Here is a 16,217-nt window from a genome sequence, read left to right as displayed (position 1 = left end):
TTCCGAGGGCATTATTTTCCTCATCCCACGTTTCTGTCCAGGTATGACAGATGATTTATTTTTTTTACCTGAAGGATTCATGGACACGTTTAGCACCACCAGCTTCTTCCTAAAAACCCAAGCAGAAAGAGAAACTTGAAAACAGAAATACTACCTCATTACATATTTTCATCGTCAGTCTTTAGTTCAATCAAGAAACAATCATTCAACCCTGAAGCCAGCTCCTGGGGAAAGGATCTGTGCACCCATGGCAATTTCAGGAGCTGCCATGACCAGGAACATGAGAGCCTCACTGACAGAGCAGATAATTTCTGCTTTACAACGTAGGTCTGACTAGGGAAGCAAGAGCTGTGGATGTACCATCTGAAGATACTTTATTCCGCTCCAGAGGATTCCTTCTGAAAGAGTTCTTGTCTTATCCAGAACTAACAGGTATCTCATCCTCTTCCCTTTTGACCTCCTTTTACCCTTCCAGACTACTAGGAAAGTTTATTCACTGGAGCTCATTCAACAAGCTTTTCTCTCCCAACATGCTATGGCAGTAAGAATCATGGCTGCAATTAAAGAACAAACAGTTTGCCTTCAGATAATTCAGGAATTAAGTTTGTGAGGTACAGCCACATAGGCTGAACAAATTTCTTAAGAACTAATTGCAGGCACAAGGAAGAAGAGTTCCACATTTAGAGCTGTATGGGTCTGGGAACAAATGGAATAGTCACCAGTGTAATATTGTGATGGAAGACAGGCAGGCCTTGCTCAGATACTGAAATATTCCATTTGCAAACTGCACACCTGCTGCTACTTCTACTTAGCTTACCATATCCAGTTGTTTTGATGCCGTGTTTTTTTCCACTCCCAGAACTCTTTTCACTACATATTCTCTGCGTTTTTTAGGTTACAATGGTCTTTGTAGCTGTAATTTTAATTAAACATCTGCAGAGTCCTGTACCTGCAGAGGCCTGACCCATGGCAGAAGCCAGTAGATGCTCTTGTTAAAATAACAGCCAAAGGTGGTCATGCACACACAAAGCTGTGCTGGTCAACTAGCCCCACAAACACCAGATTTACATGTGCAAAACAGTAACTGCCTCAACAGCCAAGTACAGATTCTCAGAGTTTAAACATTTTGCAGATTTTCCCCCTGCCTTCTGTCTCCCAGCTACTAAAGCCTGGAGGTAATAATCTCTTTCCCCTGTGAAAGAAAGGGGCTGAATCTCTCCCAAATAGTTAGAGGAAACAAAGGCACCTGCTTTGAAACACATACTTCAGCACATGTTACTCATCCAAGTAAATCCCTGAAAGTCACAAGGCACTTTTATCAGTACTCTGCAACACTGAGTCTCTTTAAAGGTGTTTTCTGCAAGTTCAACTTGGAAATCCTTCTGTTTTATAGCAGATAAATGTCACCATCCATTTATTCACTATACATCCTGTTCCTCTGGAGCTGACTGCAGGGCGCTGCCAAGACTATACAGCACTTCACAAAACAGTGACACTGAAAGGGGCACTGGGCCTTTGTGGCTCCTGCACCATTAGGATACACAGTGCCACAGCACCTGTGTAAAATCTGCATTGCTTTCACCTAAGCAGCACAAAAAAAAACCCAAACCACACCAATGGAAAAACAAAATGAGAAATATTTACAACAGTCACTTTCCTCCCTAGTAGCAAGGGCTCTAGCTTTTACTAACACTGCTCTCTGCATGTCAGCAATGCACACTGTCTCAGCCTTCTACACCCTCAGAAATATGCCTGGAAATGAATAAATTCATTACAATCCTGTGTTGATAAAATGTTGGTAAATATCTCTAAGATTATATATATATACACCATCTGGTTTTACTGTGGGATGACAAGGTACCTTATTACTAGCAGGAAGAGTTAAAGTGATGGATGTTACAGTTCATTGTAATGCCGAAGTGATAGTAGTTAAATGAACTCAGTTAATGTGCACGATTTGTGAATTAAGGACCAGAATACAAAGTAATGGTGAGATCAAGCAGGTACAGGCAGATGTTTACAAAGAAGCTTTTTGCAAGCGTTTTTGGGGAAAATAAGTTTTCCTTGTTCCAGTATCTTCATTATATGTGAACATCACCTCTCTATGCAAGCCTTGCTCATTCTTACCTGATAAATACTATTGCAAGAGCTCACAGAGAGGACAGCTCTGAAAACCTGCTTTTGTAATGAAGATTTCAAGCCATACGAGTGTGAAGCAAACGAAGCGGGCAGGGAAAGAACAGAACAGAAACAGCCACAGCTGCCATTTACATCTTGGCTTTCATTAGTCAATCTTAAAGCTCTTTTGAAAAGTAGGTGTCAAGGTTGATTAGGCCCAGAGAGATAAAGCAAGTTCCCCAAGGGTCACAGACAAGCTATGAGCAGATGTAGGAACAGAATGTGAAGCTCCCAAATCCCATTCCAGTACTTTGTCTATGCAACCTAAACAGTTCATCAATCTTCAGGTCCCAACAACACAGATGACAGTAGGGTGCAAAACCCTATCTTGTTTATTTATAATGCATGTGAGCAAAGTTCTCTTTTCCTGAACTGAACAGAAACACAGAGTGGGAACTTCCTCTGCTCACATTTCCCAGTCGCATGTTCAGTCTAGTTCTGTGCTCTCCCTCTGTCAGTGCTTGCCTGGATGTACTCTGTGTAATTTCTCTGTGGGAAGAGAATTTTGATGCCACCAACCAATTAACAGCTCCTGTTATGGAGCTCTTAATGACTGGGCAATGTAGAGGAAGAAGGAACAGCTAAGTTGAGAAATCCAAATTAGTGTCTCCACTGGGAAAGGATAAAAAAAAAAACAACCAAACAAAAAAAAAGATCACAAAACAAAACAAAAAAAAACCCTGCTTAGCAATTGTCTGCTCTGTTTAGCTTGACATCAGGCCAGGCAGCAAGCACATGCTACCATCCCAGGCAACGCATGCACAGCCTGGAACCAGTCAATGTTGTCCAATACACACTGAGCCTGCCCCTTCAACAGAAAAACAAGAGCCCTGGTATTTATGGGATAGCAGATGACACCCACCCTGGGCAGAGGTGTACCACAAACCCCTTCCAGCCCCGGCACGCCACATTCATCATTTGTTTGCTTCACACCCTTCTGAAGATGCTGTTCTTTCCACGTCCGCTGCAGTTGGTGCATTTGCTTCCCACTCCTATGGCCTGAAACCTGCATTACAACAGCAGATTTCCTCATCCGTTCAAAGCAACCAAACATCTGTCATCTTGACTGGTGAGCTCTTGCAATAGTATTTGTGTCAGAGGAGAGGGAGCAAGATTTACGTGAAGAGCTACTGCTCACATATACTGAAAACATTAAGATAAGGAATATTGAATTCTTCTAAAACAGCTTCCTTGCTTTTCCATTCCGTGTAAACTTCAGCCTAAGCTTTTCTGAAGTAACTTTGCCTCACCGTGCTGCAGCATGCCCACAGCTCTCGCCCAGCAGCGGGAAACACACTGCCCACAGTGTCCAGAAGGCCAGGCTCAGACCAAGCCTCTTGCAGATTTACGCCGCAGGAGGGTCTCGGAGAGCAGGCAGAGGGACAGGGTCACGGAGAAAGCAGCACCACCACTCACACTGCGATGCAAAGTACACAGCAAAGAGAGGGGACCTCGCTAGTAATGGAGCAGCTCCACACGTTTGAGAAGGCTTTATGTCAAATTCGGTGATCATGGCAACAAGAACACACATTTATGATTGAATAATTTAATCAACATGGAGTACAATAGCGGGCCTATAGAGAAAAGACGTATTATTCGATTAGTCACTGAGCTCCCCCATGGCTGAAGCGAGATGGCAACACTTATTAAAACACTGGTTAGAGGGGCTGCAAGGCAAGAAATGTCACAGAAAATGGAGACTTCAACACCACCATGCAAAGCTGGGCAGACACCACACCACGCCGTGACACACAGACACAGACCTTAGAAACTGCCACCAGTTGCTTCACACTGAGGGACCTCAGAGCAAAGCTGCTGCTCATTCAGTGAGGTGGGCACCAAGCAATGGCCAGACACAAGCGTCCTGGTGTCTTTATTTTTCTAATAATGCTTTCTCTTTCTGATTGCTCTAGGGCACAGCCACCTACAGGTTCCACAAAACATTAAGCTGGAAAACAACAGGGTTACAAAGCATAAATTAATAATCAATTACATGCTCACCAAACAAGAGGTTTAATAAAATAAATAAGTGGACAAGGACACTATTTTGTGATTTTAAATCTGTCAGTATAGAAGCTCACCAGAATTTGAATATTTCACATTAGGCTCTTTCTTTTCAAGTTTCCTTATCATCACCATTATTAATAGGTAATTTCAAGGCTCAACTCATCTTAATTCTGGTAATTTTGACGTGTATAAATTCTACCCTCATTGATGGCATAACATGCATCAACAGCCTTCAGTGGTCTTTCACTGTTGCAGAACTTCTAAACTTGGCAAATGCTTCTGTGCACAAACATATTTATTTTAATATATATCAATATATATAATATATTTTATAATTATATAAAATAATACATTAATAATATAATAATACGATAACATTAATATTAATAATATTAATTATATTATATAAAATTATATTTATTTTATTAACCTACAACAAACAAACAAAAAAAATCAAACTCATTAGAAAACTAACTGAAATGAGCGTCCATACCTGTAACTCTCCGATAGTTGCTTCAAGTTTACGGGAATTCACAGGAGTTCTTAAGAAGCCCACGGATAGCATTAAACCTTTATATTTTGTGATCATAATGTACACTCAAACCAACCAATAACCTTGATTTTGCTGAAAAGTTTTGAGCTGGAAACTGCAGACTGGAAAATTCAACAACAGAAATTATGATAAAAAAATTTTAAAACAGGCAACTTGTATAACTGTATGGATTCTCTTAATCTATACTTACTTGAAGATAGACATAACATTAGCTGAGTTCTTAATCAAAGTGTTGAAAAATCTAGTGCAATATATCAGCTAATAAAAAAAATCAAAATAAACTACACAAAGTAAGACTTCATAGAGATCCACAGAGTACCAAACAATGAAGAGATAAAGAAAGCTGTTTTACAGTCACAGCATAAGAGATGTAAACTATTGTAGCTAATAGATTTTGCCATCCCAACAGGAGTAGATAAAATGGGAGATGAGGTCTGAAATCCTGTACCAAACTAAAAATTAAAAAAAAAAAAAAAAAATTACCTGAAAGGAGACTGAAGAGATTACCTAAATCCATCATCTTGTCCCAAAACATCAAAATTATGCCATCAAAGTCTCCTTTCTAGTGGTGGAGACTCCCAAAACTTTCAAAGCAACCTACTGTAGTCCATAGATTACATCAAAGTCAACACATAAAAAAGTAAGCCTCTCTCTAACTTTTTAGGGGGGGTTGGAACTCGATGATCTTTAAGGTCCCTTCCAACCCGAACCACTCTATCAACTTAAAAAAAATTTGCTACACATTCGTACAAACCTCTCTTGGAAAGTTTATGGGATCCACAAATCAATAAAGATTAAAAGTTTTGCCTCTTTCTTCACTTTATTTGTTCCTTTTCACAGATAAAATAGAACCCGTGCATTTTTTCACCTCTAAAATTTAGACCAGGAAGTTTTAATCCTTATAATAAAAAATCTAATTAATTAAATAAAAAAAATCTAGAAAACACCATACAATCCACTGGACAAACCAATAACCTCTCAATTGTATTCTGCATAATATCATAACTTCACCTAGAATATGATAAAAGGAGAAAGTACATATTCTCCTAATACTTAAAAAAAAAAAGTGTAATTTAAAGACATTAATTTAGCTTTATGCTCCATGAATTTGATTCTTTTTCATCTCAAGAGACCATATGCTAACAGACAGGTATTGCGTAGATTTTTCTTCATCTATAGAAGAAACCACATAATAATTGCAGTATTTCAGAAAGGTAATAAACATTAAAATATAAAGCATGCATTACTTAACTACAGGAAACTGCATAACACATTACCATTGTGCAAGACACTTGATATCCTTGGATAACTGTTCAATAATTAGCATTTAGACCCAGTATCAATACTAAGAAGGAAACAAAACTAAGTGAAAAAAGAAACAGATCACAATTACAGATCATAAGAGAGAGTAGGTGGGGCTTGGCTAACTGCAAGGGATCACATATTTCAGTTTTTTAAGGACTTCAGCTTGGGGAAACTGTAGATTGTCAGAGAGAGAGAGAGAGATGGCTAAAGCAGACATATATTCTTTAGAAAGAGTTTGACTTTAGTAGGAGCAAACTCATCTACACAACTCCAAATTTTCAGAGGAAGCCAGATGCAAAAACAAAAAAAAACAACCAACAACTCCCCAAACCAGTGAGAAGTTAAAAATCTTTATAAGATGTTGGGGATTGCTGAGTTTTTTATAGCTCTAGTAGTATGCCTCCTGATTTTGCAGTTCCTAAAGCTGCAATGGATGCGCACCCAGCTTCCTCCAGGACCAGTTCCCCTCCCCATCATCGGAAATTTGTGGCTGCTGGATTTCAAACTTCGTCGAGAAACTCTCACTAAGGTATTTATTTATTTCTATGGTTAAAAGTCAGTCTGAATCTATTTTAACTTACATAGTACATTGCATAGTCTAAACTTGGAATTATTTTTTTTTTTAAACCTCAATCTTGATTATCAGCCAATTTCAAAGAATCCAGGGACCCAATATTATTAAAAATATTTCTGAGTAATAAACTCCATAATTGCTTTATTCCTTGTTATTTTCTTTCTCTTTTGGATGCAGCAACATCCATGCATAACATTATCACAAACACTGTAAATAGCATGATATTCCATTGACAGTTTCGTTCTCTATTCCTGTGTTGATATCCACCCTGTAAACTACCTCTAGTAAAACTCCCTTTGACTGACACCAAGGCTACTGGAACATCTCCGGGACATGAGTGGTCCGATCTCCATTAGAAGACCAAACATATAATCTACGCTGACCCTTTCTTCTTATTTGTACAGCAAAAATATTTACTGTCTTGATTCGGAGAATGAATGGTTAAAGGTCGTTAGTGTAGATTTAGCAAGAAACTAAAACATTTTACTAAAACAAAGCAGGAAAATTTGATTGCTGTTATGTTCACAGCATGATTCCTTTATAAACCAATTAAAGCTATTTTTAAAAGGAAGGAACTTGCTTCAAACTATTTTAAGGAAAAATACAAGCATGACCTAAGGAAAGATAATAGTGATAAATAAAAAAAAAAAAAAATCACATAGAAGCTATAGGAAAGAATGCAAAAATTATTTCTTTCCTTTCTTCAGAAGTTAGAGGCAAGAAAATATCATAATTTGGTTCATTAATAAAATCAACAGAAAAGCTCTGGGATTTTGCCTGTATGCGTTTGTTCTTTGAGTCTGACCTGACAGAAAAGGCGTCTGTTTCTCTCTCTGTGAAATTTTCAGAGGTGGTCTTCTGAGAGGTGTCCTTAGTATCTATTCCATAAAGTATGATTATCTTCTGTTCCCAAAGCACATTACAACAGAAGGCTAAATTTTTGTGAAACTTCTAATTCAATTTGATGTTGGCAAACAGGTTTAGTTACAACTATAGAAAACTCTTACAATTAGTATTTAAGTGTATACATTCCCTGAGTTATATTTATTAATTGACTGTTATTAACTCTTCAGTTAACCAACATCTATGGAAATATCTACACCTTGTGGATGGGACAGACACCGATGGTTGTACTGAACGGATACAAAGCAGTAAAAGACGGCATCGTCACCCATTCAGAGGAAGTTTCCGGAAGACCTCTCACCCCATTCTACAGGGATATGATGGGCGAGAAAGGTACAAGATATGACACAATACTGAAATATGAACAAGATGTAAAGAAAAATGCTTTCCTATATACACACACATACATGAATTACTGCTATATAAGTACCTAACTGGGCTTACAGAGCAAAAAGGTTCCATGCAGAGTTAGCCTATTAAGAAATAAACAAAAATTTCTGCTCTTACAAAGCATAATACAGACATTTTTCTTCCCAATAGATTCAAAGGAATATTTGCCTAGAAGAGCTGCCCTTCAGTTGTATCACTTCCAAAACAGAAGACTGTTTATGTAGAAGACGTTTATAGACAAAGCTGTTCTGTCCTTACCAAAACCCACAACCACTCAGTTTCCAGGGTCACATTTGTAAGGAGCTATACAGCTGGGAGCCATAAAAAACTAAGTTAGAGACCAAAAGTCAGTGTCTGAAATCACGGTATCTTCGTTGGTGAAATATACTCTAATCTAAATAGAGTATTGCCTCCTGCAGTGAAAGGATTTCACTTTCCAGCAATGAAATCAACGTTTCTGTGTTCTTCAGGTATTTTTCTGACGAGTGGGCACACCTGGAAGCAACAGAGACGCTTTGGTATGACAGTTATAAGAAGCCTGGCACTTGGTAAGAACAATTTGGAGCATCAAATTCAAACAGAGGCTTGTCACCTTGTGGATACCTTTACAAACACAAAAGGTAAATTCACTAAAAGAATAACACTTAGAGCTTTTTCTAAAATATGGTAGACTGGGGAATAAAATTTTCACAATACATTTTTGCAAGTAATACAGAGATTTTTGATATTAGTGGGACTTGCACTGGCTACTTAATTGCATTCTTTGCAAAAAATGTTTTGTCTGCACAGTGGGCAATATAAAATTGTTTTTTGAAATAAGGATAGTAAAAAAATGTTTATTGTCAACATAGTCTTGGGGACAGCTGGTAACAATTCTCTCATTCAAGGAGTATAGGAAACCCTATGTTCTTCTCCATAAAACACACAATTTGTGACCTCCTGCGAGTCATTCTAGGACAGCGGGCCTTTAGGATTTGGCAGAGAAAGAACCCCAACACAAGGAATGTATCATTCAGTTCTCCAACAAAACTTCTTTTTAAGGTTTGGATGAAATAGAAACCAATAGAATTTTAGCAAAATGCCAAAATAAAGCAATTAAATATAAATATTCTGAACAGCCAAATCCCTCACCCACATTGTGTTCCACGCTGATGTGAAAACAGAGAAGTTGCCCAAGGTCTCCCTCCAACTCTCCGTGCACTAGACACAGCAAAATGGCCCACCTCTCTTCTGAGAGCAACACATTCACAGATCTTTAAAATGCAAGAAATGAACAGACCATCGACTCCAAGTCCCTGCACAGCCCAAATCTTTACCTTCCATCCCATCCTTCCTCAAATTTAAACTCAGTAATTGTATTTATTTTTTTAAAGGACTACAAGCATTGGACTGAAGTCAGAGATGTATAATCCACCATTTTCCGTAGTAGTATAATTCAAAGGTTGTCCTTGCCATTGAAACGTGTACTTACTTTATTTTTTTCTGGATTTAACCCTTTTAACAGGAGCTGTTTTCCAACCCATTGTGTGAGTTTTGCCTTTTCAGTCTGGGGGGGGGGGGAAGATATAGTTGAATTGCTATGCTGTGCTTGAAAACCAAAAGGAGACAAATAATTTCAATGTGACTAAGAAATTAAAACTTTAATTATTATTTTTCCCTTTTTTTTTTCTTCTAAGGGATGGGTGGGTGTTGTTTGTTTATTTTTTTTAATTGCCAAACTTAAATATCTGCCTCCAGATTTGAAGGCATGTGTTCTAATTAATTGCTTGTGTTTTCACACAACCCAGACCACAAGGCAAAAAGGGGGAAAGAGACCTAATGTTTGTCTTCTCAAAACCGATAATCACTGTATTTTACAAGAGCAAGAAGTGGATTTAAAGTAAAGATTCCCTGCACTTACAATCCCTACAGTTAATTTGTATTAAACTAGAGTTCACATATGTGAAATTCAAGTAGCCTGGATATACTATTATTTTCACTATTTAAAAAAAAAAAAAAAAAAAAAGAAAGTTTTTTCTCATTTTTCTTGCTGTAGTCTACCCAGAAATATTCATGGTACCTCCTATTTTCACAGGAAAACCTTTTGACCCCCACATTTTCATCGTCCATGCTGTTGCAAATATAATTTGTGCTGTTGTTTTTGGTCATCGCTTCTCCAGCGACGATGAATCTTTCAGCAAGCTTATCAAAGCTGTTTATTTTGTGATCTACTTTCAAGCTACTATCTGGGGCAGGGTAAGAATCTAATTTTCTTGTTCTTGTTTCTTAAAGTGCATTTGCATTTCACAAGTCAAAACAAACAAATTAAAAGGCAGTGACTATTATTCCCAAGCACTTCCATACCGCTGTTCTGCTAGACATTGTGCAGTAAGAAATTAATACATACCTTGTATGTCATTACTGCCTTGTAGTCCTTATTCATGTCAGTATGTCACGTATCCTAAAATTTAAATTCTAGATCATCGCTGGTTTTTACAGATTTCCAAAATACATAATGTATTTCAAATGTGTAATCATCTGCAGAGTACTGTGTATGTAAGATTCTTAAATCTTAAAGTGAAAGCAACTTTCAAAATTTAATTTTCATTTAGTCTTAAGAATACAAAATACAATTAATATGAACTAAGCCTTCAAATTCCTATTCTTTTTAGTATATATCTTGCTTCTCATGTAATTAATGTTACCACCAATATCTAAATTATTCTGAGCTTCCTATCAGATACAGATGACAATTTCATTACATCCAGAAGAATATTTTTAAGTTCTTGAAAGCTATCGCTTATGTTGTGCTGATTTTGACACACTGGCATTCTATAATAATATCAGGTTCTCCAACACTTTCATAGAGAAATGCCTCAAAAAAAAAAATCAGAGTAAAAATCAAGGTTGAGAAAACCTGCCTGTGAGACAGATTCCATCCTCAATTACTCTGATTCACCCATTTTCAGAAGCCTCTGTTGCATTATTAGGTATGCATCCAAAAAGTAAAATATAATAATTCTCCTGCTGTCTGTAACCTGATATCCACTATTACACGACATTGACATTTTGATCAGCTGATAGGGATGGAGAATTCTGCACTGGCCAATAGATTCCTCATCACACGCCATAAATAAAAAGGCTCTGCCAGTAGCCCTAGAGACTGAAGTCCACATACAAAACATACACAATACAAAGAAATTAAAATAATTATTGTCCCCTCAACAAATACATATGCCAGTTTCTCCTGGAGGAAAGCCTTCTAAAACTGAGAGGCCAAGTCAGCTTCTATACCTTTTCAGTCTTCAACCTATCTATGAAAGATAGAAAGTGTGGCTATTGAATATTGGCAACATGATCATAACAATTTAGACTGCTGCATATTACTAGTAGCTCATTAACAAATCTCAAACAAGTTTTCCTCAATGCCAGTTCACTTAGAGGGCAATGTAAAGATCTCATAATCCCTCTTAGAAATGTGGAATAATTTACATTGGAAGGGACCTCTGCATGTCAGCTAATCCAACTCTGTGCTCAAAGCAGGTCTAATTAGATCAGGTTGTTCAGGGACCTGTCTACTCAAGTCTTGAAGTCTCCAAGGATGGAGATTTCACACAGACTCTCTGGGAAACCTGCTCCCAGTATTTAATCTATCTCCTGGTAAAGAGAAAACTATTTAAAAAAAAAAACGTACAAAAAGTAAATAAAGAAATAGTATTTTCTTACATCTAATCAGATTTTCCCATATTCTGACTTGTGTCTATTGTCTTTCATACTAATTAGGAGCCCATGGGCCACAGTGGTGACGTCCCAGAGTTATCAGGAAATCAGAACTGGGTTCTCAGTTTAAAAGAGCTTATGTTTTTTCCTTTTTGTTTAAAATCACAGATGTATGATGCTTTCCCATGGCTTATGCACCGTTTCCCAGGGCCCCATCAGAAAGTGTTTGCATACAATGACTTCATGCACAATTTAGTTATGAAGGAGGTACAGACTCATGAGAGACAGAGCGCAGGTGAACCAAGGGATCTCATTGACTTCTACCTCACTCAAATAACAAAAGTAAGTATCTGTTTATCACATTATTCCCTCCTTGGCCTCAATGCCTAGTACAAATACTTGCTGTTCAAGTAAACTGCTAAAAAAGATTTATATGCATAGTTTGTTTAGCAGTGAAGATTTTTGTTTCAGCAGGCTGTTGTTTTTAACCAACAATGACAATTTCTACATGACAGATGAAATGTCCTAAATTATCCATTTCATAGTCTTCTCATGAATATACCCTACAGACCAAAGATGACCCTACTTCTACGTTTAATAAAGACAATATGGTTCAGACCGTGGTTGATCTTTTGCTGGGAGGGACAGAAACAACAAGTACCACCCTTCTCTGGGCACTGCTGTATATGGTACAATACCCTGAAATACAAGGTGAGCAAAAGCATTATCAGAGAGAACTGCATTCAACATTGCATCACAACAAACACTATACAAGTGTAAGTGCTAGCTCAATCACTGGCAATACATCAAAATAACCCTTAACAATGAATATGAATGTTGGTACATCAACAAATACATCTAGAAAATGAAAGTTTAATAAATGAAACAAATGTGTGCTTTCCTCACCCACCCACTAAGAAGCAACACTAGCAGAAATTATTAATAGTCACTGTTTTATCTCACTAAAAGGGAATGGAATAACAATCTAAAGACTTTTCATATGCAACCTAGTCTCCTCCTAACCTTCAGGGTGGAAAAGCTTTAAGAACATACCTGGTCTGATGTGTATTTATAAACATAACAGAAATTACACCTGTAATTTCAAATTTTAATTTTTTTTTTTTTTTTTTAAAAAAAACAGAACTGTAGTATCCTCATCACTAAGTGGGATGTGTCTTAAATGAGCAATCATCTTGTGCTTTGGGGATACGCACTTTCTTGATCAACTGAAACCAACACAGCAGGCAAACCACATGCCAATGCATTTCATAGCAACACAATGTTTTGGTTTTTTTTTTTTCATCTCTCCAGTTCTGGACCATACTCATAAAGAAATCTGCTGGAAAAAAGGGGAGGGAAAGTAAAAATATTTCAATTTCTCTGCAGGAAAGGTTCAAAAAGAGATAAAGGCTGTTCTGGAACCCTCCCATCTCATCAGCTATGAAGACCGTAAAAAACTGCCATACACAAATGCCGTGATTCATGAGGCTTTGCGGTACAGCAACGTTACCTCTGTTGGGGTCCCTCGACAATGTGTGAGGAATACAACTTTGATGGGTTTTCACATCAAAAAGGTACAGAGTATACCTCCACGTTACTTAAAGCTTGGAGCTATTAATATTTAGTGTTTATATGACATTAGCTTCTACAATTCCTAATTTTGCATAGAGCGCATGTGGCAGCATGTCACAGACGGGAAACAAAGCTGAGTGCTCTGAACCACAGCTAAGTCTACATTAGCAGATGAAACAGAAAGCTTGGGAAAAGGCTCACAGCACAAGTAGCAAACATAAGGAAAACTAAGTCCTTCTTCCCACTAGTCAAGTATGGATGATGCCTGGACATCAAGGCAGAACAGGTGTTTTAAGGAATGATGAAGAAATTAGGTTTAATCAACATCAAGCCTGCCAACTCCATAAGAGAGCAGCCTGGAGCAACCTATAAATCATCCCTGACAAAACACAGACACACAGACACACACACGCCTCAGATGATGGCAGCTCAGTACACTGAGAGATCTGACAGTCACACGGGCACAATATAAATGTCCCAAGTACATTAAGCATAAAACTGATGTGATGGAATTGAAAGATCCAGTGAAGCATACGAAAAGCAAAAAGGACGGTGTTATGATTACTCTGGGAAGTACGTAAAATAATCTAAACTCCGCTCTAGCTTAGACATGGGGACACTTAGTGGTCCTGACAGAAGATAACTTGACAAAGGCAAACACGTAATATGTTACAACAAACAGAAAATACAAGGGTTTGTTATGCCTGGATGTGCACAGGAAAAGACCAAGTTGAATCCAAACAAAGGATAGCATATTACCTATTAGAGAGAAGGAAAGTCCAAAAAAAAGAATCAATCATACACAGGAAATATGATCTCTGCTTCTTCTTGCAGGGCACACTTGTATTGCCAAATCTGCACTCTGTTGTGTACGATTCCGAGTACTGGGCGACCCCTTGGAAGTTCAACCCAAATCACTTCCTTGATTTGGACGGCAACTTTGTGAACAAAGAGGCATTCTTACCTTTCTCAGCAGGTAACGCCCTGACGTTTGAACATTCCTGTTCACTGTGTCTTCCAGCAAGATTAAAAATATTATTTCTAAATACTAAAATTTTAAAAATATCCATTTATAAAAACATATTTGACATGAAGATTTGACATCGGGTTTCTACTGTAAGAGCCACAAATATTGTCTTGCATTTTATATTTTTCATACATTCAACCAGAGGATGAGTACAGCTAAGAGACACAGTACTACCTCCTTGGTATACGTATGGTTCCTACTGTAAGGGCATCGGAGCTCCTTAGTCCCTAAATCTACTAAATCCTGGTAACACCCTCATATCAGAAAATCTATTTATTCTCACTTTACAAGCAGGAAACCCAAAGAGAAAAGTAATACGATTTGTCAAAATATACAGAGAAAACCTGTGATAAAGCAGGAAACCAATCCTCAGTCCCCCAGATCCTACAGTAATAGTCTGGCACCAGGTTCTCTTGTATCTCTAGAAAACTAACAAAATCCAGTCTTTTCAGTAGAATATTATTAGGTAACCAAAAAAAACCAATTCTAACTTTTCAAAAGCATATTACGATGTACAACTCACCTAATTTACAATGCAAAAAGCAGCAATTCAAAGACATTGAAGAAAGAAAAAAAAAACCAAACACACAACAAAGAGCGAGAAGCAGTATAAAGCATAATTCAGAGAGCTTCTCCAGACTACCAGTTTCTCCAATGAACAGATTATTAAGAAAAGCAGCACAAAACAGGAAGCTGGCATTATTCACTGATAATTAAAATATAAAAATTAAACAATAAAACCACTGCGAAACAGCTGAGGCTTTTATGCTACTGTGACAGATTATACTATTGTACATGTGTTGAAGACAAAAAGCAAATAATACTAAGTAACATACAAAGCAGTCAGATTAAACATAGTAAATCCAGATTATAAAGCCATTTGTCCAAATTGCCTGTAAATCCTAAAATCATATTTGCAAAACAGGTACTTAGCATCTTACCTCCTTTACTCACTAAATGCCCACTAGTTTACATGAATCAAGACAACTAATTTAGGCTACCATTTCAACCCAGGCATAGGAAGTTTTCTTTTTTAACTTGCTTAGGTTGCTTTCTGTTTATATAATCTGAGTATTTATATACTCTGAATATATATATATAATCTTTTTGTTGTTTTCTGGAATATATAGATATCCTGAAATATACCGTGAAAACAGTATGTGTCGCTGCACGTGCCTACATTTCATTCCCTTTGCTTACAGTATCTGCTCCTGGACAGTGTTAGGGATAGAGGGCTACAAGGACCCAGCAGAGCTTTCTTAATTTCTGTTAAAGAAAGCGTGATTACATCCTTCTACTTCGCTTCAGAATTGCATTCAGAATGCTCCAGTTCTCCCTTCTCAACAACCAAAGACAAGACCCTGAAGTACATGAAGTTTTTAAAAATCTGGCTTAACTGAGAAGCAATTCGTGGTTCTCACAGAACATGAAGCAAAAATGGAAAGGGAGAATCTCATAAATGCTCCAGGGAACAAAGAAAAACCCAAAAACCACCAACCACAAAACCCAAAAAACCAAACCAAACAGTTGACAGAGATGTACAGTTTCTCAGTTAAATAAAACTTTCCTCCCACCTCCAAAGGCACGTTCTGTCCTTACAGAAGGAAATAAGAAATCACTATCTTACATTAACAGAATTTATGGAACTCGGTAGAATTTTGTTTCAGTTCTTTTTCAGAACTTAACTTTACACAACTTACTTTTTTCCCCTTTCCTTTGCAGGGCACCGTGTATGTTTGGGAGAACAGATGGCACGAGTTGAACTCTTCATCATCTTTACCAACCTCCTTCGGGCATTCACATTCCAGCTCCCTGAGGGAGTCAAGGAAATCAATCTGGACTACATTTTGGGTGCGATACTGCAACCCCATCCATATAAGCTCTGTGCTATTCCACGTTAGTCTGCCACATACTACAATGCAGAAGGACTTCAACCAGTCAATACCTGCAGGCATTTTAAAAAACACGTATCACTATTCCAATTGTATTCAAATGTAGGTAGCTCAGTA

General features: G+C 37.6%; 1 protein-coding gene across 2 annotated transcripts; it reads left to right on the top strand.

The window, feature by feature from the left end:
• The first annotated feature begins 6,401 nt into the window (after positions 1 to 6,401).
• Positions 6,402 to 16,109, top strand: LOC141468254 (cytochrome P450 2J2-like). Of its 2 annotated transcripts, none has more exons than XM_074153211.1 (9): positions 6,402 to 6,572; positions 7,691 to 7,853; positions 8,381 to 8,530; positions 9,985 to 10,112; positions 11,745 to 11,951; positions 12,179 to 12,320; positions 12,996 to 13,183; positions 14,016 to 14,157; positions 15,931 to 16,109. In XM_074153211.1, the coding sequence occupies exons 1-9, from the start codon at positions 6,402 to 6,404 to the stop codon at positions 16,107 to 16,109; spliced, it is 1,470 nt and encodes a 489-aa protein (XP_074009312.1). The 2 variants fall into 2 exon arrangements, with proteins under 2 accessions (XP_074009312.1, XP_074009311.1); XM_074153210.1 differs by having other exon boundaries at positions 9,985 to 10,145; positions 11,778 to 11,951.
• Positions 16,110 to 16,217: the final 108 nt, after the last annotated feature.

The sequence above is a fragment of the Numenius arquata genome, chromosome 9, assembly GCF_964106895.1.
Source record: "Numenius arquata chromosome 9, bNumArq3.hap1.1, whole genome shotgun sequence".
NCBI classification, from domain to species: Eukaryota; Metazoa; Chordata; class Aves; order Charadriiformes; family Scolopacidae; genus Numenius; species Numenius arquata.
The sequence above is the reverse complement of the archived record's forward strand: the minus strand, read 5'-3'. Positions and strand labels throughout refer to the sequence as shown.

Bases quoted from the DNA above. Each gene is read 5' to 3' on its own strand.
- LOC141468254 (XM_074153211.1), top strand. From the start codon at position 6,402: ATGTTGGGGATTGCTGAGTTTTTTATAGCTCTAGTAGTATGCCTCCTG. The intron at 10,113-11,744 runs GTGATCTACTTT...AGTTTAAAAGAG, and splicing joins TTATCAAAGCTGTTTATTTT to CTTATGTTTTTTCCTTTTTG. The intron at 14,158-15,930 runs GTAACGCCCTGA...TTTCCTTTGCAG, and splicing joins ATTCTTACCTTTCTCAGCAG to GGCACCGTGTATGTTTGGGA.